This window comes from Cuculus canorus, chromosome 13 (assembly GCF_017976375.1).
Source record: "Cuculus canorus isolate bCucCan1 chromosome 13, bCucCan1.pri, whole genome shotgun sequence".
NCBI lineage: Eukaryota > Metazoa > Chordata > Aves > Cuculiformes > Cuculidae > Cuculus > Cuculus canorus.
The window spans coordinates 9,766,886-9,794,680 of NC_071413.1; the positions used below are offsets into that span (position 1 = coordinate 9,766,886).

General features: G+C 46.2%; 2 protein-coding genes across 4 annotated transcripts in view; both read left to right on the forward strand.

Annotated features, from left to right (window-relative positions):
• Window positions 1-24,909, forward strand: part of NLRC5 (NLR family CARD domain containing 5) — a 45,603-nt gene extending 20,694 nt beyond the window's left edge. Inside the window, exons 16-48 of one of the 3 annotated variants that reach the window (XM_054078946.1) lie at window positions 5-70; window positions 1,371-1,448; window positions 2,164-2,247; window positions 3,261-3,344; window positions 4,582-4,671; window positions 4,794-4,841; window positions 5,549-5,620; window positions 6,564-6,647; window positions 7,368-7,451; window positions 8,357-8,446; window positions 8,556-8,618; window positions 9,294-9,377; window positions 9,859-9,942; window positions 10,238-10,327; window positions 11,142-11,207; window positions 11,704-11,787; window positions 11,864-11,947; window positions 12,562-12,648; window positions 13,073-13,153; window positions 13,708-13,791; window positions 14,344-14,427; window positions 14,722-14,805; window positions 15,469-15,552; window positions 15,645-15,728; window positions 16,420-16,503; window positions 17,444-17,527; window positions 18,136-18,219; window positions 19,272-19,355; window positions 20,291-20,374; window positions 20,543-20,626; window positions 20,946-21,029; window positions 22,101-22,184; window positions 23,267-24,907. In XM_054078946.1, coding sequence (XP_053934921.1) covers window positions 5-70; window positions 1,371-1,448; window positions 2,164-2,247; window positions 3,261-3,344; window positions 4,582-4,671; window positions 4,794-4,841; window positions 5,549-5,620; window positions 6,564-6,647; window positions 7,368-7,451; window positions 8,357-8,446; window positions 8,556-8,618; window positions 9,294-9,377; window positions 9,859-9,942; window positions 10,238-10,327; window positions 11,142-11,207; window positions 11,704-11,787; window positions 11,864-11,947; window positions 12,562-12,648; window positions 13,073-13,153; window positions 13,708-13,791; window positions 14,344-14,427; window positions 14,722-14,805; window positions 15,469-15,552; window positions 15,645-15,728; window positions 16,420-16,503; window positions 17,444-17,527; window positions 18,136-18,219; window positions 19,272-19,355; window positions 20,291-20,374; window positions 20,543-20,626; window positions 20,946-21,029; window positions 22,101-22,184; window positions 23,267-23,348 — 2,677 coding nt within the window. In that variant the 3' untranslated portion in view covers window positions 23,349-24,907. Of the gene's footprint in view, window positions 1-4; window positions 71-1,370; window positions 1,449-2,163; window positions 2,248-3,260; window positions 3,345-4,581; window positions 4,672-4,793; window positions 4,842-5,548; window positions 5,621-6,563; window positions 6,648-7,367; window positions 7,452-8,356; window positions 8,447-8,555; window positions 8,619-9,293; window positions 9,378-9,858; window positions 9,943-10,237; window positions 10,328-11,141; window positions 11,208-11,703; window positions 11,788-11,863; window positions 11,948-12,561; window positions 12,649-13,072; window positions 13,154-13,707; window positions 13,792-14,343; window positions 14,428-14,721; window positions 14,806-15,468; window positions 15,553-15,644; window positions 15,729-16,419; window positions 16,504-17,443; window positions 17,528-18,135; window positions 18,220-19,271; window positions 19,356-20,290; window positions 20,375-20,542; window positions 20,627-20,945; window positions 21,030-22,100 lie in introns of all 3 variants that reach the window. The other 2 variants (XM_054078944.1, XM_054078945.1) reach the window with 2 other exon arrangements.
• A 2,426-nt stretch (window positions 24,910-27,335) lies between these two features.
• Window positions 27,336-27,795, forward strand: part of CPNE2 (copine 2) — a 50,733-nt gene continuing 50,273 nt past the window's right edge. Inside the window, exon 1 of the mRNA XM_054078526.1 lies at window positions 27,336-27,404. The gene's annotated coding sequence lies outside the window, so the exon portion shown is untranslated. The remainder of the gene's footprint in view (window positions 27,405-27,795) is intronic.

The window sequence follows — 27,795 nt, forward strand, 5'->3', positions numbered from 1 at the left end:
ACAGCCTTTGTCGTGAGACTGCAGTGCTGAGGTTTACAGAAGACAGGGAGTTTGCTTCCTTTCCTCCTAGGTAGGGTGTGTGTGCACAGATGGTGTTTTCTCAGCATCTCATTTTAGTTCTTACATCCTGTTTAGATACCCAGGGTAACAATTCATCTCACAGCAGTTCTTGCCTCCGCTCCCTTCTGAATCCAAATGTAGTACTTTCTCCTGGTTTCCTTGGCCACTCGGGAAGCTGTCCACAGCCTTCTATAGTGTTTGATTACATTTTATGTCTCTAGGGGACATTTCAACCCACCACATCCTAAGCAAGGCAGGCTGTTTAATGTCAGCTATGCTATCTGATAATAGTGAACAGTAAAAAAACAAGAGGACCCCACAACTCTAAACTGAATTCCAAAAAGATTCACTGATCCCTGTGTATTTAAAACCATCTAGTTCACTACACTATGCATTCTGGAGTCACGGTGCTCCTAAATCAAAATAGATTTGGAGTTTTATTTTTCCTCTCAGAAAATTACAGGTTGGACCAGCTCAACCTAAAGTTTTGTTTGAGAAATGTTTTTCTGTTGCTTCTGGAGCTGTAGGTTCATTTATTTATGTCATTATTCTCCATGGACTTAGCCATGGGACACCTGCATCCCATCTCTTAGCTGGAGAGAAATAGCAGGGATGCAACCCAGTTGTTGTGGCTATGCTTGAAGGGGAGTGACAGCCTGAGACACATGACTCCTTTAAGGCACCAGGTGACATTTCAAACTCAGATATTTTAAGATTTGGATGTTCCTTTTGTGAATTGTCATTATGAATTGTCATTTTTTTTTTCATGGGCGTGGGCTCTTTTCCCATGTGTTTAGGCTCTTTTCACATGAAGTTTTTCTCCCAAGTGACAGGGGACAGGACAAGGGGGAATGGCCTCAAGCTCCACCAGGGGAGATTCAGGCTGGACATCAGGAAAAGATTTTTTACGGAAAGGGTCATTGGGCACTGGAACAGCTGCCCAGGGAGGTGGTTGAATCACCTTCCCTGGAGGTGTTTAAGGGAGGTGCTGAGGGACATGGTTTAGGGGAGTGTTAGGAATGGTTGGGCTTGATGACCCAGTGGGTCCCTTCCAACCTAGTCATTCTATGAGTCTATGATTCTAGGCAAAAGCTGATTCTCCATCAGACTGTAGCTTTGATGAGAAATGTATCTTTTCCCCTTCTCCCCAGTTGCATGCATGCTCAAGTATTTGCTTAATCACTGAAAGAAAGAAGAGCTTGCTATTGGCAGGATATGGATGTGGGCTAAAGCCAGGGTAGCCCAGGGGACCTGCCAAATTGCTTAACGGTAAGTGTTTCACCCTTATCTGGTTTTGTGCTAACTTCCAGGGAAGACCCTGTGTTCTTTACTGGTGACCAGCAATATGGAGAGGAAAACCAGACACCTACTCCTTCAAAAAAAATAAGGTACCATGGCAATTTTCATTGTATTTTCCTATCTCTGGATCCTGTAGCTGATGTAACCTGCGTCTCCAGGATGAATTACAGGAGCTGGTAAAGGCTCCTTCAGTCAATTATTTGTCAGTGTGCTCGCAGTCGAGCCTGCAGCAGCAGAAGCTGTATGCTTAGCATCTGTAGTCTTCAACAGGAGTTGAAACAGATTGTGGGTTGTGTATCTTGTTCACGGAGTTGATGTGGCGATTGTGCAGTTACTGCATCGGCTCCCACGTGGGAGCTAGGAGAGCTGGCCGTGACAGAGCTTGTGATATTGCGGGGGTTCTCTACTGATATTTGCAGAAATACATCCTAAGCTGGACCTGTGTTCAGATGCATATCTGATCACACTCTTAGTCCAGCACGGAGCACGCCTGTGTTTTGTAGGCTGCACTGAGGAAGGGAGAATTTATGCCTAAAGCCTTCTAACTAGGACCTTTGTTTTGTCATAGGTTTTCTTTACCTTATCTCTTTGTTCTGTTTGCAGAAAAGGGCTGAAATTATAGACTACCATTTGTTGCAGACAGTAAAAAAAAAAAATAGCAAGATATTTCCAGGGGATTTTTCAAGGGAATTTTTTATTTCATTATTATCTCCTCATTTATTCTCTAGCTTTCTGCAGGAGTGAAGTTTGCAATCTTGTCTGCAATCCTTCAGACCTGGACTATTGATTTCTCTTTCTCCCTAGACTGACACACAGTCGTTTTCAAGCTGGTGATCTGGAGAAGCTGTGTGCAGTCCTGAAGGAATGTGGCAGCATCTCTGAGCTGGAGTGAGTCCTTCTTAACTTTTCTGGTTATATCTACCATTCTTTGGGATATAGAGAAAACGTGTGTTCTGCGGTGTTGTATGGAGAGTGTGGTGGAGACATAACCCTACGAAAAGCATAGCTTTACCTTTTGCCAAGGAGGCATAGAGTCCTATTGCTCTTAGGGCAAAGGCTGCAGGGTATGAATCCTCAAAGGGGTTGTTTGATCACTTAGACTGACTAAAAAAAAGTATTAGAAAAGCCATAAAACCTTGCCTTGTCATTTTTGACTTTGGGTCGTTTGGGAGCAAAGCTGCAGAGGCTGAGGAACCCCATCCAAATTGAGGGTAGAAGCCTGTATTTTTTCTGGTGATTCCACATGGTGAGCGAGGATCTTCAGCACCAAAGCATTTTCTTCTGTTAGCGCTGTACATGGGAGTAATCTTTATTTGCTAACACCAAGAGGTGAGCAGACGCAGCCCTGGTGGACAGGCTCCCCACATTACCCCATCTAGGTTTTAAGGACAGAAGAAGGACCAGCACAAGCACATAGTCTGTGTACCACCATCTGAGGGCTGGCTGTTCTCTTAGGCCTGACAGCCTGTGGAAGAGGTTTTTAGCCTTTGCTCTTAAGCAATCATGATCTCACCTGGGCTGTTGCCTAATAATATCAAAGCCTAATATCCTTTTCCAGGGCAAACCTGTGGCTCCTCTGTTGAGCCTGTCCAGGCTGATCATTTTAGGGAGCTGTGGACTTCTGGTCCCTGGTAATTGCATTAAATAGCACTGTCAGTCCAGAGGGTGTCACTTTGTGGACATGAGAAAAGGATGAGCCCTGCGCTAGGTTTCTGGCTGTCTTATGTTGGTTATTCCATTCTCTGGTTTCCCTGTAGGCTTTAGTGGTCAGTGGGGAGGGGCAGTGCATGGCTTGTTTTGATTAGGATGCCTGTGTTCTGCTTTCAGAGCTCTTGTTCCTAAGAGCTGATTGTGCTTTTTTTTTTTCTTATGAAAATTAAATGCCTTTTTTCAAATCCTAGCCTATCAAATAATTATCTGGGAGATGATGGACTTCTGCAGCTGTTTCAGTTCCTCCTGAATTTGAAAGCATTAAGTTCTCTCAAGTGAGTAACTCCCGTTTCCTTTATTCATGGATGGGTTTTTGTGAGCGTATTGGTTATGGAAGCACAATCCACATTTGGGAAGGGCTCTTCAATTTCAACTGCACTTCTATTCTCTGTCTGTTGAGGGTAGATCTACTGTGCTCTCTGGTCTGTCCCTCCCTTTAGTGCACGCATTTGCTCAACCCAAAGCTGGATTGAGGTCAGTGCCCAAGAGCCTCTGTACTCAGTCCTCCATGGAGGAGATGGGTGATCTTGCGTGCAGGTGTGGTGTCTGGTTTCTAAAGCATGCTGAGATATTTAGCAGGCCACTGAACTTTTCCTCTCCTGGTTCCTCATCAGAAGGGAAAGCTGCCCTTCTCCTGGGGTGAGCACCTTTGGAAGATAAGCGCTGGAGATCTCCAGCTTCAGCAGTGGATTCTGACTTCAGCTGCAATTGGCTTATGGTTATCTGTGTATTTTACCTGGCACCCCCATTGCAGGTGCACTGTGCCGGACTGGCTTAAGGAATATAGCACCATTCTGCTTTATTGAAAGAGATTTTTGTTGTTCCTGCTTGATTATTGAACTGTTCTCAAAGCAAGACTTTTCCAGTTACTGGCAGTCCACAGCTTCTCCTCACATCAGTGCAATGAGACACACTGCTGTTATTTATCTGCTTTATTTCCCCCAGCATCAAGAACACTGGCCACAGTCACACTAGATACTGTGATAGACCTAATAGACCTGAGCATGATTGTAGTTAGCGTGGGTTTTATATTGCCACAACTGCATCTGGAGCCAAAGAATTGGTTTTGCCTTGCACCGGTGTCTTAAAATACAAGGAATTCCATTTAACTGTAAGAAAACACTTGGGTGGTGAGGATAGTCAATCACTAGAACAGGTTTCCCAGAGGGACTATGGGTTCTCCACCATTGGAGATATTCCAAACCCAGCTGGACAATGTCCTGAGCAGTCTGCTTTTTTGACCCTGTTCTGAGCAGAGGAGTCGGACTAGACCATCTCCAGAGGTCCGTTCCAGCCTCATTATTCTATGGTTCTCTAGAGTCTAAAAATGAGGGCCAAATTTAAAAAACTACTGGAGCGAGTTGTGTCTGTGGGATTGTAGTTGGAAACACAGGCAGAAGGTGGCAAAGAAGCAGTCTCTGAGAGTGCTGGACAAGGATCACTGGGTTTGGGTGACACAGTGTAAATTGCTAGTAGTTTGCAGCAGTTTGATTTCATCTCTTCTTCCTGTAGGCTTGATGACAACCAGATCTCCCTGAACTCCGTGTTTTTCTTAGCTCAGTCCTTATCTACACTGGAACACATTAAAACAGTGAACCTCAGGTATGGTGAGGAGTACTTTTCCTATTTTTTGCTATTTAAGACCTCAAGCTCTGGTTTTGAGGAGTGATACAGGAGCATGTGTCTTCAAACTCCGTCCTAATTATATTCTTTTCTGGTTACAGCTTTGGACACCCACAGGTGGTTCGTCTAACCTTTTGGGAAAGAATCAGGTAAAATCACACCCACTCATCTCTCTAAGCCTTTCATATTCCAACTTATGAGATCTTATATAGATAGTGATGTGTGAGTCCCTGAGGTGTGCCAGTTAAAGAGCCATCGGACTCCAGACTCCGGGCAGCATGGTGGAAGTGGGGTGAGCTGTTTCATGGATGATAATTCACCATGGTTTGAGGGTATGGAGCAGACAGCGGTATCCCATTGCTGATCCGAGGTGCAATCATCTCCCTCCTGGGCTGGGACAGAGCGAGCGCCCAAAGTGCTGAATTGATGCAGAGCTCTCTAGAGGCTGGAAGAGGGATGATAAGGAATGACATGAATCTAATTCTGGCAGGTGTGAGAATCATAGAATCACTAGGTTGGAAAAGACCTCTTAGATCATCGAGTCCAACCATTCCTGTCTGCCACTAAACCGTGTCCCTGAGCACCTCCTCTACCTGTCTTTTAAATCCCTCCAGGGATGGAGACAACCCCCTACCTGGGCAGCCTCCGCCACTGCCTGATGACCCTTTCTGTGAAAAATATTTTCCTGATATCCAGTCTGAACCTCCCCTGGCGCAGGTTGAGGCCAGAAAAGACAGACTGGAGCATCAGTCCACTGCCACCACCTCACCCCCTTCCCCAGCTGCAGTGAGGGGAGTCAGCTACACGGGAACAATAACATCGGCACAACTCATGGGGTAAACCCTTCTTTCCGCAGGGACAAGAGTACCAGAAGATGGAGTGGTTCCCTGGCACATCCCAAGCACATAGCGAAAGGACAATGCTTTTGGTATGGCAGCCCCAGTTTCCTTTTGTCACCCAGGGCTGTAGGGAGGGGTGGCTGTGGGAGGTCTGTATCTGTAGTGGACTGTTTGGAACAGAGCCATCCCCCTCCAGCTGTGTCTCCTCAGGGATGTGCCCGTGCCCTGCCTGCCTTTAGAGGCAGACTTATCTTTTTCTTTTCTGCTGCTTGTGTTTCATCATGACTGATTCCACACCTGAAAAATGTCTCTCTTCCATCCTCTCCCCTGCTGAAACTGGGCAGGGAGGCCAGTCCCCAAATAGCACTTGGTTACAAGGGAGGAGGTCTTGGGTGGCATAATTTGACAAAGTCTTAAAGAGATTGGGCCGGCTGACATCAACCCAGGCCAACAGGGATTTGTGCTTTGTGATCACTGGAGGGACGCAGCGATATGCTAGAGGTGACTGGGTGAATGATAACCCCTCTTGGGAAAGACTTGGAGCATCCACTGCTACAGGCATATATATGAAAATAAATAATGTGGCTTTTGCTTGGCTGGGCTCATAGGGAGTGTCTTGCTTTCCTGCTGGGGAAGCTTCTACTTATTAATAATGAGATACAGATCTGGCTGGCTACTACATTTGTCCCATGGATACCTGCCAGTTTGTTACCTGTGATTTCCTTCTCGGAGAAGGAGATAGGAGGCAGCGTTCCCAGAAGTACTGATGATACAGCTCTAGAGGGGCAACACCTGAAGTAACATGGCATTTTGGTGGGCTGGTTCTCTTTAATCAGCTCAGAGTTGGTGGAATCCTTTGGTTGCCACAGGTTTTGACTTAGTCCTAGATTGTGGGTAGCAAAATGCATGCAGTGGAAGTGAGAAGGTTGCTCTGGGTCTCGTCCTAAGATGTGAGGCTCTGGGATATGAAGGCAATGTGCCATACCCTGGTCATGGGAAATGTTTGGCTCCACAGTGCTTTGTTTTCTTCAGTCTCAGGGACTGCAGAGTGGGTCCAGAAGATGTGACCAGGCTGTGCCAGACACTGGCTTCATGTCCTCAGCTGACAGAAATTGAGTAAGTGGTTTGAACTTGGCGAACTCTCTGTCCAACTGCAGATACAGTCGGTGTTCCTGTTAGCAGCTAGTGTGAATCGACTCTCCTCTCACCACAGCCTCCTAGAAACCCCTGCAAAACTTCATCCAGATGCTTAGATAAATCCACACCTTCCACTGCCCTCTCTGCTTCAGATTTTGGCCTCCTAAGTCTGCCATGCCTGTGTGTAAACACCCAGAACCCATATAGTCTTCCTCAATCATATGGCTACACACAAGTATTTTCATTTCTCAAGACCCTATCTTGCAGTATAGCCACAGCAAGAGCACCTGAGCCACTAAGCCATAAATCAAGCTCCTGAAGAGCTGCTCGCTCTAGACAGGAGCCAGGCACTAAGACAATTAGAATACTGCTCAGAACAGAAACAGCATAATAAATGAAAATAACATAATACCAGTATTGCATGCAGGAAATACATCAGTAGCTCTATTTTATAACTTACAGTAATGGAAAACTAAGACTGGAATGTTAATTGCCTGTAGGATGTAGAGAAATGCAAAGATCAGCCTGAGGAATAGATCTCACTCAACTTCCAGGACATTTCTGGACATATCCTTTTCCAGAACTTGCCCATAAGGCCCCTCATGCACATGTGTGTATCCAAATCCATGTAGATCTTACAGGAATACTTACAGATTGCCCCAGTTTCTCTTGAAATTTGTTTCCTCTTATGTTTTACAGCCTGTCTGGAAATTCATTGAGTGAGCAGAGCATTGAGAGATTACTGAGCTTCCTGCCATACCTCTGTCATCTGACACTACTGAGGTAATGTTTGGAGTCCCTTCTTTGATTGCTGCCATGAAACATTGTTTTAGAAAGTGTTAATACCGCAACATATCTCAGGAGCATTGATCAGTAATTGCTGATTAACAAGCTAGGCAAAAAAACCCACAGAGACTCTTTCATACCCATTCCTGTCTTGTTTCTAGAACCAAAGCAGCGCTGAATCTTTTTTCTTTAATAATACATTGAGGGGGGGATGGGGGGAAAGACAGGAGGAGAAATACGTGCCTTAGGTCCAGCATCTCAGATAATCTTCACTTAGCACATCCCGTGGAACATGACTTCCAGCATCCATAAAAGATGTAGGACTTGTTGTTCGACACGTGGTGACAGCACACCGCCCATGTGTGTGGTCAGCATCGCACAGCTCTGCCCCTACAGGGATTTGGTATCCTGCCACGCTCCACCAAAAGTGTTTCCTGGCGGCCTGGTAGCCATTTATGCTGGAAATTTAGACTAGAGAGGTGTTGTCAGGGGCTAGGGCGCTTCCCACCATAAGGACAAAAATCCCAGAAGGATCTTGGCTGTCTTTTGCCAGATCTTGTAGCTTGGAGACCTGCAATGTCTCAAGAAGCTGAATTTATTCACTCGGGAGGTTGCTTCAAGTCTGGAATATCTCTAGTCCGGTAGCCCTGAAGGGTTGTTGTTCAGTGTATACCGTTGGTCTGCACTCCCTCTTTAGTCAAAGGAGACTCTCCTTTAGTTAAAGGAATGCTGGTGGGTGCCAGTGCTCCAAACTTTAGATCCTTGCTCACTGATCTCAAGTTAATTGGGCACATCCGGCCTTTTGCATCACAGAGTGAACAATGGGATAATTGGGCTGTGTGTATCGGAGCCTTTCTTCTTGGGAGCCAATTCCATTGTTCTTTCTTGCCTCTCCTTTTCAGTATTAGGAACAACCCGTTTTCCCCGCGTTGCACTGTCTTACTCATCAACTCCATCAACGTCTGTGGGAGGATCAGAATGGTAGAAGTCCGGTAAGACACTCAGACTATGTGGAGCCCCGCAGCTCAGCTTTAAAGAGACTGCAACGCTTGTCATATTTGAAAAGCATTACTAATGGACTGTCTTTTGTGTTTGCTTCAGGTCAAGTGAGAATGCTTTTTTTCATTTAGGAGCAAGCACGCAAAGCCACAAGATATCCTGCAGGTACTTCTGACTATATGACACTTCCTATAATTAGTTTGTTTTGATTTGGTTTGAAACACCAGTGCAAGTAGCTAAATCTCTACTTGTAAGAAGAACTCATGGGCTGGTAGAAAAGGAGGTGGAGCTAGTAGTTGAGGCTTTGGGGTGAAATTCAGCTACCAAAATGCAGCTCAGGCATTGGGACGGCCTGAGGCCTGTCTTGAGTGGCCGCCTGACTACTCATGATCATCTTGGGTGGCACCAAATTCTGCTGCACAAGCAACTGAGTTGAGCCCTAGCCACTGCATTTTCCCAATGTGTCTCAAATTTGAGGTGATAATCTCCATATGAACATCACTGTGATGTGTATGTGATCCGTGTCTGCAGCCCCTTTGGGACTGGTGGTCACTGGGTGCCCCTATAAAGGTGAATGTAGCATGTGTCCAGTTAGACGTCAAGGAGGTGGCAAAAAATGTGACAAGATCTATTTCCCAGCTATAACGCGGGTTTCGTCATTATTAACCTCAGAGAGGTGTTATGAGAAGTATCAAATACTGGTGCAGGCAAGGGCATTCATCTTGGTGAATGTGGCGTGGAGACTGACGTGAAAGTGCAACTGCTGATGGGCATTTCTCACTGCTCAGGCTGAGCCTGGTGGCTGGTCGTGCTTTAACTCCCTTGCTGTCTCATACACAGGCTGACGGACTGTGCCATCGGCCCAGGGCAGGTAGAGGAGCTCTGCAGAGTCCTGGAGCAGCATAGGCGGCTGGCAGAAATAGAGTAAGTGGGACTTGAGTTATTATCATGACCTTGAACAAGGATCACTAAGGCAGAGCTGAGTTGACGTGGTTCAGCACTGCCAGGAGTTTTCCAGCCTGTGTGTGTAGATGTGTTCATTCAAGCTATCCAGAAACAGAATTGATTAGTGATCATACAGATCCTTTATATCTATAGTTTTTAATAGAGCTTGAGCTGTTGCAATAGCTTCCTAGGAATTTTCACTCTATGGCTGTTTTGAGGCATTTATTGCTTCATCTGAGCTCTGCTCCAAGGTAGTGTTCAAAAATCTTCATCTGAGCTTGCTCTGAAGCTCATGCCTGAGGCAGCTTTACAGGGGAACAGTTTGCATTAGGCAGACCTTACATGGCTGAGCTGGAGTTTGAGTTCAGAAGTTTGGCTTTTTCCTTCAAAGCTTCTTAGAGGAATGTGGCAGCTTAAAATGCTGAGTTTTGTTTGGCCACTTTGTTATTCTGTCTTTCAGTCTTTCTAGGAATCAGCTGGGAGATGAAGGCCTGTGTCACCTCTTGGACCACTTGCATCGAAAGCCCTTTACCTGTTCCCTCAAGTAAGAAAACGTACTGTGAGTCTGAGGTGCCCTAGCAGAAAGTTTTTATCTAGTGGGGAAGCAACTGCGCCAAGCAGTTGGCTGCCTCTGTAGCGCAGGGAGCAAGCTGGAAGTTGGCTGTGTCACCCACGTCATCAGTGCTGTGTCTTGGAGCACTGAGCACAGCCAGAGAGGCCCACCACCCCACAAACTGCACTGTCTTCAGTACCAATTTGAATTTTGCCTCTGTAGCTGAGAAATCTGGGGACAACCCTGACTCTGAACACCTGAAAACCCTTCCTTCTCTTCTGTGCAGTCTCAGCCATAACAGGATTTCTCTGGATGGAGTTCTGCATCTCATAAATGCCTTTGCCGCATCTGGAAATACCACTGAGGTTCAAGTCAGGTGTGTCTTTCTCCTCACTAATGTCTAATTCTTGCTGCATGATTTCCACTTAATTATCCTAAAGTTTGTGATACTTAGAATGATGGGGGCTGCATTTCAACTATCTTTATGTATATGTGCATGCAAAGCTTTTTTTGATGTCCATTTCTACTGGTCAAAAATAGCTGCCAAGGAGGAAGCTGGCAGAAGAGTTATTCCACAGCACTATGTGGTACCTAATTCACTTAAGTATGATGAGATTTCAGAGCGAGTCTGTTGAAAACAATTTCCAATGTTCTTTTTGCTTTTGTTTTGGGTATTATCACCTTTCCTGTCTGGCAAAAGCAGCCCATGGGGTTTGGCCTTTTTGCCCTGGTGTGAACTGCTTTTTTCCTGGATTCAAGTCTCAAGACTGGGCCACGTTGCAGATCTGCCTTTATAGATGTTTATGTAGAGCAATTGGTCTGTCGTGAACCAAATTTAACCAGGTTCACTTGCGTTCATTCCTGCTGTTAAATGTGGGTGCTGAATCTTTTGGCTGGGCTGTTTTAAAGCAGTTCAGTCTTCTCTTTCAGCTCTTCCCAGAGCTTGGCAGAGGAGGAGAGGATACAGAGCCAGGAGGATGCAAATGGAAGCAGAGAAGATCAGGATGATCTTCCAACCAACTTAGCATTATCAAAAACATTATTGAAGCATTTCCTTGGATTGGTTTATTATAGATAGAGCTGAGCTAGGCTGTGTTACTTTGTTTAGTTTGACCTATTGTTAAATATTGACACTGGAAAAATAGAAATTTTCCCTCCAAATCTTATGCTCATGTGCCTTCTTTGTGCAGTTTGTGCTCCAAAGCAACTTTAATCATCAAGTGGACAAGCAGAGGTGACCCAAGAAAGATTTTGAGGTAATGGTACTGATTTTTTTGTCATTTCTTTGACAAAGGTCGTGTCTGTTTTTCAGAGGCAAGTTAGACAAAATCTCTTGTACCCCCTAGCTCCTGGCACAGTGATGTTTTGCACTACTAGGTGATAAGTTTCCTTTGATTTGTTTTCTGAGAAGAGCTTTCTCATGTCACAGAGAATCCCACATTCCCTTCTCTCACTGCTTCCCCACTGACCATTCCTCATGTAGGAAGCTGCACCTGTCCCTACAGTCCCCTGTCACAGCACAGGGTCCTACAAAAAGCTGCACCTTTAGCATTCACGTGTGCTGTATCAGAACATCTCAACAGATGATTCTGGAGTGTTGCCACAATGTTTTTTTTGGAAGCCTTGCAAGACACTTAAGTCTTTGGTGCCATCCTTCTTTGTGGGGAAAGGTTGTGATGCCTGAGGTTTCTGGAACTGAAAGCCTGAACTGTTTGTAAGGAGCTAAAACTGTTCTCTTTCACATCCTTTCAGGCTCGCAGAGTGTAACTTCCAGCCGGAGCACTTGGAAAAGTTGTGCTTGCTCTTGGAAAAGTGCACCGGTCTGACAGAGTACATGTGAGTTAATGGCTGCTCAGACTCATTTGGCTGGGCTCGTTTGTTTGCTGTTTATTAAAATTACCTTTGGTTATAGATCCTCAAATAACAACGTGACAGTCCAGGCTGCAGAGAGACTTTTGCATTCACTGAGGAAAAATATGGGTCCTCTGAAAATCAGGTACTGTGTCACTGTGCTGTTATAGGTACTGATCTGAGAATGATCTGATCATGCAAGATCATCCTTTCATCGAAAAAAAGTGAACTGTGCTTCTTCCAAAGCTATGTAGCATTAGTCTGAGAAATTCCCATGGGTGGCTCGAAGTTATTGTTATTTTGGCTTTATCTCCTTGATTCCTACTACACATCCTGCAAAGCCATAAACTGTGCTGTCTCTGTAGACCTCTGTCTGGTTTACGAAGAATGTTGCTAATTCTGGTGAACGCATTCCTACTGTGTCCTCACCAGAGGTCTCACCAGAGCATCCGACAGTTCACCCAGTGAATGAATCCTTCACTTCTCCCAAAATATGTTGCATTAGAGCATGAGGGCTAAGCTCCCTCTCATTGCTGACAGTTGTAGGCAGGCAGGACGGGAGATGTTTGTGTCCTCCTCTGCAGGGATGCTGGGCAACTTCTCTGTTCCCGGTTTGCATCCTGTTTCCTGTGTAGAAGTTACTCTGATGAGCAAAGCAGCCTTTCCTTGTATATTAGAGTGCTGAGCACTCAGCTGACAGAGGCAGAGATGGGTCCATGCTTGTGAATAAAGCAGAGTGGTCTGTATTCCGCTTTGCAGCATAGAAGAGCCATGGGTATGTAAAGAAAGTGTCACGAACCTTCTTGAGCTGGCTGTCCAGGCTTGTGGAAAAATTACTGAGATCACGTAAGTAGCACTTCAATTTCTGGTATCTTAGATATTTTCTTTTAGTCTAATACTTTTAAGGAAATGGGATTTAAGCCAGCACTTTAACTTGCTCTTTAACTCTTTATTCTCTGTCTCCAATGCATTTGTAAGCCATTAGCCAACCTGAAGCAAGTTTGACCACAATTTCTGGCAGGTAGAAGTGCTTGGCTTTGTGATTGCGCGGCTCAGTAGGTGTAGTGGAAAGGTGTCTATGTTTCTGGTCTGCCCGGGGAGAAACGGCGCCCAGATTAACCTGGTTTTGGAACTAGTTTAAATAATGCAAATCTCTTGAGAGGTGGGTGGTTAGCATTCATGAACCAGCATAGTCCTGTGCCATCCAATCCTCCTGATTTTTCTTCTGGAGTTACAGGCTTATGATGTTCTCTGATCTCTACCTTTCCAGGATATGTAAAGATAAAAACCTCTTCCAATTAGGTGTAACGTTCCCACACTGCCTGGAGAAAGTGGAATCGTTTGTTAGCAGGTGAGAAAGTGATTATTTATCCTTATTTTCTGCTTGTTCTGAAACTCACTATGGGATGAAAAATATCTTAAGAGTGTCTGAGGCTTTTATCTCAATGGGTTCAGTCTCTGTGTGCCTCTGTGCCACGCATGCACAAAGAGCCTTATTCGTTTACATGTTTGTCTTGGACCACCTCCCTTCAGGCTTATATTAGACTTGCAAAAGGTGAAAAAATCTTCCTACTTCCCTGCAGGGCCAGGAGCACTCATGAGACATGAACACTTTGAAGAGTCTTAAGACATGCTGATTTTTGCATGAATATGTAGAGAGAGAGGCATTGGTATCTTTTTCGCTTTGTGTAGCTGAAGAAGGCAGCAGCTGTCCTGTGCAGTTAGGGAAGGGCTGTGTTTCTCTGCACTGGACTGTGGTGTAGACGGGACATAGCAGGAGAGCGCAGGGAGGGTAGTTGCAGAGCTCTGATGTGTTCCTAAGCCTGACCCAAAAGGGCACCAGACGCTGGAGTGGGCATCTGCTGATCACTGCCGACAGTTGCATTCTGTGTTTGTGTCCTGCAGATTGAGCCTGTACAATCCAGAAACCAAGCGTGCTTGCTTCTACCAAAGGCTTCGTGAAAAATGTGCTCAGCTTCAGGAACTGGGGTGAGTTGTCAGGCATCGTAGAAGAATTTTTAGGGAAGGGAATAACTTGTCCTTGTGCATGTGAGAGAGCGCACAGCAGAGCAGGACAGGTGCCTGTGGGAGGTCCCAGTCCTCACACTCTGCATCTCATACTTAGAGTATTTGGATGGAAAACAGAAAAGATCCACAGGCCTAGTGGCTTCCTGGGGTATCATAGGATGGTTTGGGTTGGAAGAGACCTTAAAGATCATCCAGTTCTAACACTCCTGCCACGGGCAGGGACACCTCCCACTGGATCATGTTGCTCAAAGCCTCATCCAGCCTGGCCTTGAACACCACCAGGCATGGCGCATCCACAACTCCTGTATCCTTCGAAGGCATCTCCATCTTCTCCCTGTGCCTAGATAACTTGTGCTTTCTTATCATGGCTGGGAGCTCCTATGGGACCTTGCCAAGTATCAATGTCGTGACACTTCTTCAATGTCCCAGCACTCATGTGCTTTAGTGGTGGGCTTGGTACAGACCTTTCACCATCAGTGCACTTAGCCCAGATATATTGCTCTGTTCTTGCAGATGGTCTCATGTTGAGCTCCAACACGATGAAGCAGAAATGCTAGTTGGGATTTTGTTACCTCTTCCAGAGATGAAGAAGTTTGGGTATGTCCCCAGATTTGGGTCTTTCCCACATCTTTATCGTTTGCTTGTGGCTTACCCTGATCCTCTCTGAAACACGCTTTGTCTGGAATATGGCCATGAGCTCTGTGATCTCTCCTGACCTAATCCTCATAGTCCTGTACATGGGAGGTGTGGAAATCTCTCCATACTTGCTGGTTCCTGACATCTGTGCTGGCTGGGGTTTGCCATGAGGCAGTTTGCCTCTCAGTGAAGTAGACTCCTTCTTTTCAGTGTGCTGAGACCTGACCTTTTTATTTGATCCTTGCTCTTTTACAGGCTGACCTCTAGCAGTATTGTGCCAACTGGAATTGATTTCTTGATCATGGGCTTGCAGAATTGCCAGGCCATTGAAGAGCTCAAGTGAGTTCATTGTTACTATGCTGTCCAGAATCTGCCAAGGCTTTCTAGAAGCTTTAGCTAAACCACAGCCTCTCTCCTGCCTTTACTATGGACAGATATAGCTTTCCTGATAGCTGAAGGACTTCGAACAGGGAAGAAGAAACAATTCCCTTTTATTTGCAATGAACGATGAGTGAGAGAGACAGAGATCAATAGTCTGTGGCAGGGAATGTCCAGTGGAGAAATTAAATGCTTTGGTAGTGATTTTTGCATAGATCTTGTCCCAGCTGGAGGGCAGCGTTTCCTGTGCAGCAATCGCAGAGCCAGCATTTCACTCCTGCAGGATGATCTGGTGGCTTGCACACAGACGTGGCTTTTCCAGACACTTATATTTAAGGCATCCTTCAGTTATGAAGTGCCACTGGACGGTGTGTTGCTGTCGCGAGAGCTTTGCCATCTTGTGGTCAGAGTGGCACTGTGCTCCCTGGCTTCCTGCTCCAGAGGTTTGGGATTCTCTTGGTATTTTATCAGGATCCAAACACATCAGTAGAATCGCATTAGACAACAAAATTGACTAGAATACACTCCCACTTCTCTTCCATCGTTGTTTTCTCTCCTCTGCTCTGAGTGCTTGCGTGGCTGCCTGTGAATAGTTAGTTGTTCCTGCATTATTTCATGTTTTAGCCTGGGCTACATGAAACTCAGCAGTGCTGCCATTCCTAAGCTTGTGCTGGGACTTCAAGAAATGCCATCTCTGAAAAGGCTTATGTAAGTATATGACTGCAGCTTGGCTCTGGCCCGGTTTGTCATACTGAATAACAGGAGCTTAATGTCCATTTTCCTGGGGATGTTGTTTCCAGCTTGAACCATAACAGTATTGGTAATGATGGCAGCTCCAGACTCGCAGAAGCCTTGAGGAATATGCGCTACCTGCAGGAAATCAAGTAAGTTTCTCTTTTCTTGCCGTCTCTCATCAGCAGAGACGTGACCACCATTGCCAACATTTGGAGAAACTCAGATGTGCTTGTACACAATATTGTAACAAAAGCAGGGGGGTTGCAAAATGCTAATGTATGAGCTATAGAAGATCAGAGCTTGATGTTAGGAAGAGGAAAATTTGGTCTAATCCCACTCTGCTGCAGTCACGTAGAAAATGAATTAAACGGCCTCTGGATTAAATCTTCTCTGGAATCCCTGGGATCCAGAACTGTGCCACCGGCCTCCTTCTCTCCTGGGAGAACCTTGGACCCAGCACTTCTCTACTTTGAAAGTACAAGAATCTGGAGCCTACCCCAGGCTTGAATTTTTTTCTCTCTCTAGCCAGATGCTGTCCGTTCTCCACTGTAGTAGTTTGGAAAATAATAGATGCTTGTTGCCTGTCTTGGTATTCTGGCTGAAGTAATTTCCCACCCATTAACAAGATCCAGTGATTTTGATTGTTCTTTTTGATTTTTTTTAATGCCTCATTAACAACTATTAGTCTTTCATAAGACAGTTGAGGCAAGCAGCTCTTTGGTTCTGCTGCCAAGGTCAGAGATGTCATCTAGCAGATGGGAGAGATTAAATAAGATCTCATACTTTGCCTGGCGCTTAGTGTTTTGCTTTATAGCACAGTCTTTCTCCTCTTCTTTAAAGTTTAAGCCACAACGAGACTGGAGATCCAGGCCTGATAAATCTAGCTGCTGTCCTGCCGGCAATGCAGAACCTGAAGAGAATCGAGTGAGTCCTTTTGTTTTGTTTGCAGTGATTTTGAAAGGGTATGGCCGCAGTTGATGGGAAGTCTGAGTGGGAAGCTGTGTGCCACCTTCATTTATACAATATTCCACCTTCCAGCAGTTTCAGTGTTATTGAGGACCTGATACAATATCTACCAAACCAATGGAAGGTGTTCTCTCTCCTGCCCTCCTGGTGTACAGCTGGGATTGGCAATGACTTTTTCTGCAGAGACTCTTGGAGAGTGGAGGTTATAACCGTGTTTTGTGTGGTCGCCCCCAGAGATACTGGTGGGCATTTGCAAACCTTCACTGGCTGTTTGAACAGAGATCTCTGGCTCAGTTGTGTCCTGGACAGTAGATCTGCAAGCTTGTGGGGAACCATACCAGTCTCAGTTCCATGCAGCACCTTTCTCAGGGCTACGTAGGGTTCCTGGTGTGGTGGCCTCTAGTGTTGCTACGTGGCTTTCTTTGATAGTGACGGTAGAAGTGAAATTGAGGACACAGCCTCTAGACAAGGCTCTTTCTCAGAGACAGGGACTCAAACTGTCCCTCCTCCAAGGAAATTGAAATTAGAGCATCTGGGCTGGTTGTTCAGCTGAGTTCTGGGATATGCCTTGTAATTTTTAAAATAAAAACCCTGGAAATTACTTGAAAAGGAAAAAGGAATTCTGAGTTCTGTCTGGGAGAGGGAAAACTGCTCCTTCCCCCTTCCCACTGCAGAGGTAGAGTGACTCAGTATTTGACAAAACCCACTAAAAATCTCCAGGCCATTTTCCAGGCATGTGTGTTGCTGGACACACCACTGCAGCCCTGTGTAGCCCATTGTTGCAGCGACCCACGTCTCCCATTACACCAGGCAAACTATCTTAAATATCTTAAAATATCTTAAGATGATATGTTCTGGTTCTTGTTCAATTACTGTGAGTCTTTTGTGATTCTGTTAGCCTTTCAGGGAACAATCCTAGTCCTGCTGGAGGGGAAAAGCTGGTGGAAGCTCTTGTCTGTTGCAAGCACATCGGGGAACTAGTGTAAGTGTGTCATTTCCACTGTCCCTTCAGGAAGCTGGGCAAAATACAAGGCATGAAAACCAAATCTAATCTGGTTCCAGTGAAGCCAATGTCAATTTTACTACTGATTCTTATGGGAGCATTAGAGGATAAAAACTCAGACTCGCAGCTACTTGGGATAGAAATCTGTGGTGCTGGGTGTGGGAGGTTTGGGGATTGGTCATTCACTGCCATTTCTGGGAGATTCCCAAGAACTGTACTGCGTCAGTGGGGAAGAGCTGAATCTGTGCATTAATAGCCAGTGTCACTTGACTCAGGGCTCATATTAAAAAGTGTGATTTTGGTGTAATTCCAGCTCAGGACAGCCCAGTCAGGAAGGGTTCTCCTGAGAAGTAAAAGTCAGTTTTACTTTCCTGTTTAACTCCTGCTGCAGGATAACAAAACCTCCGTGTTCTTTCTTCCAACTCCTAGTGTGCTTTGAATCATGGACATGAGCTCCTTTCAGCATGGTCCCATGCACATGTCTGTGAGGAATGGGGGTCACAGAGAGGTGTGGGTGACGCACAGGTGAGGAATGAGGCCCTGTAGTTCACTGCCAATAACATTTATTTGCTTTCTGCTCCTTCCAGTCTGTCAAGGAATGCTTTTGGAGACAGAACAGCAGTGAAACTTGCCCTCTGTCTGCCTCACATGACCAACCTCAAGATCCTGCAGTAAGTGTCAGCCTCTGCCCCGGGAAAGCTGGATATCCTGGGAATGTTTGGGATGGTTGAAAGAAGGTGCGGAAAAAGCCATACACTGCAGTGCTTCATTGGTCTCTTATTTAGACATTACTTCAAGCGTCTGAGAATTGAGAAACTCTCCACAGTTCCTCTGCTACTGCAAGCCACATCGACTATTCTTGCACAATTTCTTGCAGTATTTAGAGATGAATCAGGCATTGTATATAGAGTAAAATAACTCTTAACATTGGGTTCGAGTATGTTAGCTTCTAATGCTTCTGTCTGTCCTCTTATTCTGTTCTAATGTAAGCATGAATATGAGCACCGTTTGTGGTCCCTCACTGTTTTGTGCAGGTACCCCTGAATCATTTTGCCCCCTGAACTCAGTGGTATTATATTTTGAAACCTTTTATGGGAGTATTTCCAGTGCTGTAATACAAAGGGCTTTCTCAGACCATTATAAAGTAGCAAAGCAAGAAATTGGTGCTATGGAAGAGCTCATGGCGCTCGATGAGCCTTCCAGCCTGTGTCTAGGGTATCCTCAAAAGATAATTTACAAGAGGAATCTCAGTAGTGGGAAACTTTAGTCCTCTGGGTAGGTTCTTGTCTTCCCTAGAAAGGGGTTGGAAAATCTGTGGACGTGAGATTTCCCATCTGCTCTTTGTTCTTAAGGCCATTCCTCACTCACGTCAAACTGATCCTGTGTGCACAGAGCAGGAGGCAGACTGTGGAGCCTTCGCTTTTGCAATGACTGACTGTTGTGAACATGGGCAAATCCACTGAACTTGCAAGTCCTCAGGGCTAAGTGTTGCTGACAGCAACATGAGCTACATGGCACGCTAGCCACATTCCTGGCTTCCACTGTTGCCTCCCTGTTTTCCAGGTTCCTTTGTTAAGACTAATCCACAAGGATCCTGGGTTATTTCCAGCACTGGGTGCTAATTCAAAAGATACAGCAGTTACCTTCTTGGCAAGTTAAATATGAGCGTTTGTTACAGCTTTATTCTAAAATAATCCTCCAGTGCTTCTGTTTCTTTTCTTAGCTTGCAGAACAATAACATTGGGCCAGCAGGAGGGATGGAGCTGGCCAGAGCCCTGGTGGCGTGTAGGCTGCTAGAAGAGATAAGGTAGGTCGTGACAGGTGTGCTTGGGATGGTGACAGACATATGGGCTCATATCACTCTGCGGGTAGGAATCATATCTGTTCACAGGCCTGAGGCTGTCACATAGGCTCTTTCCGTGCTCAGGGTGACTCTGCAGAGGGCAATTCCTCCACCTGTCCTAGAGGTTTTTTGTAGAGTGAGACGAGACACCTGTGGGGCAGCTTAGATCGCTTGAGATGTTAAACCTCATCTGCCAGTGCTGTTTGCCAGGATTTGCATAGCCGCGTGCCAGTAACCTGGGGAGTGGTAGAATTTCTAAATATGGAACTGAAAGAATGGAGGTGATATGAATTAACTCTTCCTGCTGCATCCTTGATGTCACTATTCTTTGTTAAGTGGTTATTGTTAAATAAGAAGTTGAATTAGGCTGTTGGTAATTTAGGTGTATGATATGTTAGAGTAGGGGAGGTGTGGCCATGGACTGTGTCTGCTGGCAGGTGAGAACAGAGCAGCACCCCCTGGTAAAGACTGGAAAGCAGTTACTGCTGCCCACCGCGTCTGAGCACCGTGTCTTCTTCTCACTCCCTCTTACCATCATTTCCTCCCAATTCACACCAGTCATTAACTCCAGTATAACTTCTTATTCCGTATTTCTCATGCAACACATGATGTGCTGCGGGTCTGTCTGTCTTAGCTGTGTTACTGTCTGCACACAGTTCACTGCTGAATGGACTTATGTTGGGAGTTAGAGTGGGGCTGTTGTTCCCACTTTTTCAAGCAGGGAATTGACCCTGAGTTGCCATATGCCAATCTGGCTTGTCCCTGCTATCTAGAGTCCTCACTTAGCATGAGTGCTGGTTATTGACTTGCTAATTCACAGAGTTACATTTTAGTGATAACTTTTCTTTGACTACCTGTTTTTTCTGCATCCGCTCAAAGCTTTTCCATTACTTTTACAGTTTATCAGAAAATGACCTTGGGGAAGGAAGTATCCATGCCCTGTCTGAGGGGCTGCCATGCTTTAAACACCTCCGGAAGATTGAGTGAGTACCAGAGCACTGCAGGCTGCCAGGGCAGAGGGTGGCTGGATTTGTTTGTGGCATTGCCAGGGCAGGAGCACAGCAGATGGTAGTGCTGCTGCTGCCGTATTCTCCACCAGTTCTGACACCAGCACATTGTGCCTTCTTTATTTTCTCTCCCTGCTGCTTCAGCTTGAGACTCTGTAGAATCACTGACGATGCTTCAAAATCACTTTCTTGTGGCTTCCGACAATGCCCTTCCATGGAGGAGATAATGTGAGTGTGGGAATGGATGGGGAGACCCTCCAACACGCAGGTGACTCCTGGGCCTGCAGGACTTCTGAGATAGTCACAGTCCTCAGGCTTTGTGATTGCAGTCCTTGGTGTCTTAGCATACATGGAAATGTGTGGTGAAACTGAGGAAACTCCTCCAAATTAAGCTTATAAAAGCAGAGGAATGTTTACCTGCCATGATAAGAGGGCAATACACTCTTGTAAACAGGCTAATCTGGGAGGGGGTTGTATCTCAGCACTGCCGTAGTTTCTCTTGTGTTTATCAACTGACTCACAGTTGAGATTTCTTTTCTGTTTTAAGACTGTCTTGGAATGCCCTTGGTGATGGAGGAGCTCAAGCATTGGCCGGTGCGCTCCCAGGAATGGAAAAGCTGAAGATATTAGAGTGAGTATAGCCCTGAGAGCAATTCCCAGAAAAAGACTTATTTTTCTGTCATTCAGCCTTCAACCACAGCACTTCCTAAAAGGGGACAAATACAAATATTGGGAACAACAGGCAAGCTTTTGGAATTCAAATTCTTGCTTAGTATTCTTGCTGCTTGCGCCGAGGGCCAGCCTTGCTTGGGTGATACACAGCTCAGAGAGGCATTTTTTATTTAAGGTGTTTGCAGCATAGATGCAGACCTAGTCTTTGAAGGCCTCCAGTTTGAGTCAGGGAAGACAAACTGGTATTTCTAGGACTTGAGTCATATCACCTAATGACTCAGGTGAGCTACTTCTTGCACGCTTTTACGTCTCTTTGGTGTCGGGGGTGGTCTAGGTGGCTACTGTGCTCAGAGAGCCTTCCGTTATGAAAGCCTGCAGCAAGGCACGGAATCCATTCCCAGGATGGAGCTGGGCCATAGGAGCTCACAGGAAGCTCAGGTGCAGCTCCGGTGCTGTAACTGCATTGCAACCAGCAGCTGGGGTTGATTTTGCCAGCTCATGTGCTGGCTCGGTTGCATCACAGCCCAGCGCTATTCCATGCGGCAGACTGTCACCTGCTCAAGAGCTGTTCGTGGACCTTTCTTCCCCTTAGCCGTTTGAAATACGTGGTATGTGTTTTCCATCTCTCGGCTGTATGAAAATGATCATCTGTGGATTGGAGGGTCAAGAACTGAGTTTTGTTTGTCTTGGGCAGGGTAACTACATAGTACAGCCTGGCTGTTTAACAAGTACAAGTGCGAAGGCTGTCTGAGGGCAGGAGGAGTTGTGGTTTTGGGCACCAAGCTCGCTGTGGATCTGTTAGAGTGCTCCAAGGGCAATGCTTACAAGTCATTTTGCTAGAAGGAGGTGACAGGGAGCAGTGCACACACACTTCTTGTCTAAATAGGGCCATGATCATGAAGATGAGGCTGATGTAAGTTGCAAAAGTGTTGCTCTTCTCGGACAGGAGAATGGACTGGTGGTTATTCAGCTGTTTTCCGCTCTTGATTTGGTTTTGGATTTTAAAACTCGCCTTTTGTTTCTAAAATAGTCTGGAGAAAAATCGCATTGGTGCCCATGGGGCCACAAAGCTAGCAGAGGAACTTATGAAGTGCCTGGAAATTCAATTCATAAGGTGAGTACATGTCATGGAGCTATGTGGCTGCGTATCAGTTCAGAAAGGAGAAGTCAAGGTGTGACCAGTCTTTGGACAGACATGACCCATGCAGACGGGCTGCTCTGAGTTAGCTGGTGTGGAATAGGATATTGCAAGGCACGCAAACGCAAGCCAAGTAAGCTGAGGGTCTTCTAGGCCAGCTCCACCCCCTCAGAAAGTCCTGGGAAAAGGGGACTGAAACTGTCTTCAAATAAGGTAAAAATGAAGACCCAGGTGTGTAACGTTCCTATCAGGAAGTTTGTTGCATTTTTTCAGAAGTTTTCTTTCTCGCATTCCATCTGAATTGAATTCTGAGATACGTTCCTGCCCTATGGGATGTGGGATCCATATCTTGCAGATAATTGGGAACTTGATTTTTCCCTCTCTTTGTCATTGCCTCTCCAACTCTGTGTATCAAACTCCACTAGAAACTCCTTGTAGAAGAGACCCACTCCTCCTTTACTCATTTGAAAATTCACTCTTCTGAGAGCACCTCTGATAGCTTTCTGGTAGCAGAGGTCTCACAGCCAAGTGTCTGCTCCTACCTGAGCACTCTCATTAGCCCAAAACAAGCTCTGCCTTCCCCAACAGAGGGAGCAGCCTAAAGGCAAGCACTGAGGAACATTTCTGGTCCTGGCTTGAGGTTTGGGCACCTGTGTGCTTACTCACATTGGTGGGCACAGCATGGAGTCTATCAGACTCCTTAGGGCGCTCTGCTTCACAAGATAGAGGCCCAGTGTGGGAAGCTTTTGGATATACTCCCCCAAATGAGGTAGATGAAGAAGGGTAGCTCACATAAATCAGATTGCTTGTGTATAAGTCTGTTCTTCCTCCCCTTTCTGAGGTCCTGGTGCCCTGAGGAGTTTTCATAGCCTCAATCTGTCCCGAGTAGGTAGGGTAGGTAGTTGCTGTGTTGCTGAGATATGGCCATACCTCACTCCTGTCTATCTGTCGGACCTGATTTGATAAATATCCAAAGCTGCATCTTCCATTGTCTTTGCCGTGCCACCTCCTTGCTTACTGCACCTCATCCTACTGTAACACATTTGCTGTCGTTGTAGGCTGTGGGACAATCCAATACCCAGGGACCTCGCTGAGAATTTGACAAGCCGAGATCCTAGACTATATTTCTCTTTCTACTAGTAAACAAGAGCCCTTGCCTGACTAGGAATTGCTCTGTCTCTCACTAACCTCAAAAAATTGCACTGATGAACCCAGGAAAATAAAGTTCCTACAGTTTAGAACTGTAACTATTGGGTCTTCTTCTGTTGCACTGAACTGGGTGTGAACGCTTAGTGGTGTTTTGTTTCTTGTGAGCTTTTATTGTACAGAAAAAGTAAAAGGCTGTAAATTGCTGCAGAGAAGGAAGTGTCCTCGGTGTGAAAATATTATCTTCTTAAAAAACATTTAACATTTATTTAAGATTTATTTTGTTGTCTTTAATTAATATTACAACACCTGCAGGGTATTGCGATAGAATTCATATCCTCCAGGAGAAGATGTAAATTTACAACATTGTAAGCTGTTGACTCTGCTACAAATGCACTAAATAGGCTGTTTGGAAATTGCGTGGAACTGTATGTGAAATACCTCTGTGATGTTTAGGTAAGAGATGATTTTGTTTGCTTCACATGAGATGTCTTTTAATACAGAAATGCCTCAGTTTCCTAGGACAAACTTCAGGACATTTGAAATTTCAAATAATTTCTCTAAAATGACCACTCTTTATACTGTGATGGCATGGAAAGGCTGATATCACCATAAGTTTCAGTGAGAAAATTGAAAGTACTGAGGTTGTAAAACACTGTGTGAGAAAACTGACTCTTCTGTGTGAGAGGATCCGCACTACTGACTGTTTTCACGTGAGGTTTTCTAGACCTTTGTGGAGTTTCTGGAAGACTTGATGGCACTGATCTCCTTGAGGTGAAGCAAGGGGAATTAGCTGGAAATGTGGACCATGTGGTTGACCCTTCAAGCTTCTGCTGTCCCCTGAATCCCAAGGCCTACATGTCGCTGAGGGATGGATGTTGGACCTGTGGGAACTGAAGGGAGAATATTCCAAATACTGACCTTGCTGCTCAGGGGAGGAGACCAACCAGAGCTGCCCCTTGTGTGTGTAGAAAGACAGCTGGAGTTGAAGGAGTGCAGCTATGTCCTTCTCATTATTTATTAACTTGTGTTAGAATGTTTTCCTTGTATGTTTATGGTGTAAATATTTAATCCTTGTGGTGGATTGATTTATGGCATTTTCTTTAAAGCAGTGTTTGCCTGGGGAGAGTAACCGATCTGATTTGGGCAGAGCAGGTTTTTGGAATGAGATGGAAATGCTGATCCGGCAGATCTTTGGGCAGTGGACGTGGACAGCTGGTGCCTGTGTGTTGTGGCTTTGCTGCCAGCTGGGGCTAAACCAGCCTTTTGCTGTTAGCGCAGGCCCGTGTACCACGGGGAAAACCAGAAAATATTACTGTCAAACAGATCTTTGTTCAGTTCTGTGTATCTTCTCCTGATGCCACCTACTCCTGCGTTTGAATTTGTTCAGGTGTCTAGATAATTAATTTTCCTCCTTTACTGATGGAAACATGCCTTCTTGTTTATTGTTTTTCCTCCTTTTTCATTGGGGAATATAATATGCATTAACTGAGTAAGTAAAAATGATGTTTTGAGTGCCTGACTTTTCAAGTCAGTTTTGTTTTCTGGGTCTCGATGCTTACCCTGAATGGCTGCTTTGGGTAGAGCAGCTGCTGTAGAGACATCTCTTGGGTTGGATTGGTTTCCCTTGCAATGAATGCACTATTTAAATAATTAATGAGATCTGGGGCTTCCCCCCTGCAGCTCGCCTGACTCTTGAAGTTAGGGAGCATACATCTCTACCGTGAGGTTTGCAGTAACATAACAAGGCATGCTACAAATACCGTCGTGGCACTTCCCTTGACTTGAGATGTTAGAGTGCCTCCGAAATCTATGTGCACGCCTGCATTTCTCCGGTTCTACCCAAATTCAAGATGAGTTCCGAGACACACATCTCTGACCGAGCCACCATCCCAACAGGAGCGAAGGAAGGAACTCGCAGGACATCACCATATCTTTTCCAGAACACCAGGTGTCAGCAAAACCCCAAAAATGGGAAGCAGTTGCTTCTAGTCCAGTGGTTTCAGCTAAAACTGGGCTCTGTGCTGTATTTTGAGTGTGTGGGTTGCATTTTAAAGAAACTGAGATTTGGACCGAGTTGTGTGTGAAACACAACGACACAATTAGCTCCTAGTTTCTTATGTTAAATGCCAGGGACTTTTAGGCCACACTTCCCCAGCGTGCTCCCCGTTTTCATTGTGCTGCTGATGTCCGTATTCCAGCTTGCGATCATGTCTGAAGGTTTCCAAGGGGAACCTAGAGGCTTTGTCCAATTTTGAGGGGTTAAATGAATATTCTGTTACGCAGGAAGATGTGAGGCCGTTGGGGACTGTGTGTGATGGCTGAATACCAAAACGGTTCCCAAGTAGATAATTAACGTGGGCCATTTTTAGAGCTGTTACTATTTGGTTTCAGATTTATCGCGGTCCAAAAATGGAAAAGTATCAAGATGCTCTGCACACCCCTATTGTTTCAGGCTGCCTGCAGTCTCCGTAAGACAATGTCTGAACTAGTGAGGACTGGTTTCATACACAGAAGGGATTTTGCCCCCTGAGACCGGATCTTTAGAAAGAAATGCACTGCTGTAAATAAACACACTGCTGGAGGGCGGTGAGCGGCCTGGATTTCATGCGAAGGAACAGCCAGAGCAAGGCTGGGCCAGGCTTTTGCATGCGATGGCTGCTTTTCTGTAGAGCTGGAAATACGTTCACTGTTTCCCCTCCACTAAGCCAATTCAGGTAGCAGCTGAACCTGCTGTGACAGGCATCACGCTGAGCAGGAGAGGAAACAAAAGGAAAACTGATTTTGGAGAAAATAGGCACATAAACATTCACATAATACTGGTTTCTTCTGTTTTTCCCCTAACGTGACATTTTAAGCTCCAGGTGTGGAAGTGGGAGGGCAGGACTGGCACAGATCTCAGGTCTCCCATTGAATTCCTCTTTCAGGCACAACCTCGTCCCCTCCTGTGATGTTTTCTGGCCTGAGAGAAGGAGTTTGGTCCTAAATCTGGGCCCTGCGTTTAGCTGGCTGTTGCCTGTCGCGTTGTGTGTCCTGGGCAGGAGGATGTGTGACCTGTGAGCCCATCCTGCACCCCCTGTGCTGCACGTGGGGTGCCGGGCAGAGAGTGACGCTGGTGGAGGGGGAAGCTCATCCACCCTGAAAACTGACGGGCTGCCTCGAAATGCTTCTGCCTTTAACAGCTCAAGCTGCAGGAGAAGGGAAAGCTGGCCAGGGGGATATGGGACTTGCTTCATCTGCCAGCAGTGAAGCATGAATGGAGCCTGTAGCAAAGGGCTCTGTACAAACAAAGATGCTTTTTTTAAATCTGAAGCCTCAGAGGGAGGCTTCCAGTCTTATTATGTTATCTCTGTATCAAACATATCTCTGTAAATACCCCTGACGCCTGATGATGTGCCCACCAAGCGTCAGGTGAGGTTGCTAATGCTATGTTGGGCACAAACCCTGGCAGTACTGGTCTGGCAGGGGAAGGACGCCGGCTCTCTGGGTCGATCAGGGTGATGGGGTGGTGCGATGCTGGCCAGCCCTGTGCCTTGGGCTTCCCTCCACTTCTGGGGCACACGGTCGGTCCCTGCCCGTTTCCCTTGTTTAACCAGCCTTTCCCCATGGGAACTGGCATCAAGGAGCTGCCGTGGGACACGGCATCCTGATCTGAGCCCTATATCGATTCCACCAGCGCGATGCCAGCACTGGCTGTGCAGGATGAACCCCGTTGCCACCGAGGCAGCACAAACCCACTATTTTTGTCTAAAAGCAAGGCGTGTTGGTCCAACAAAGTTATGTTTTCATTGCAGCTGGACGCATAATACGGAAAAATCATTGTCCAGCTTTTCCACGTGTTGTTTTTTAAAAAAATTTTAAGGCTTTTTTTTTTTTTTTGGAAAAAAAGCGGAGGGAAAGAAGCCAGCTGGGAAGTTTTGGGGTGGATCCTTCTATTTTTTTGTAAGTCGAAACACATGATGCTCGTTCGGGGGGGTGGGGGTGAGGACAGCAGTGGCCGCGCCCCCCTTGGGCGGTGATGGAGGGGGCGGGCGCGGCCGTGGGGAGGCGGTGAGTACCGGCGGTCCCGGAGGATGCCGTGGGGATAACGGAGGGGGGCAAGGGATGGGGCAGGGGCAGCGAGAGGAGGGGCATCTGGCTTGCCACGCGTGCCTGAGCTAGTCCTGTGTTTCGTTCCTCGTGGGTCGGTCGTGGGGGATGCGCTGGTGGTGATCGCTGATATTCCGGTGGAAGGGTCGCGCTGGGTGGCCGGCATAACCCTGGTGTCATGTCGCAGGTGGGGACCTGAGGGTCAGTGTCCCTACTAGCTCATCCTGGGGGTGGATGGTGTCTCTTCTGCCAGCATTTCCCTAGGACGGACCATCCAACCCTTGGACAGACCTTTCATCCACTCAGTCAGACCCTCTGTCCCCTTGGATAAACCCTCCATCCGCTGGGACAG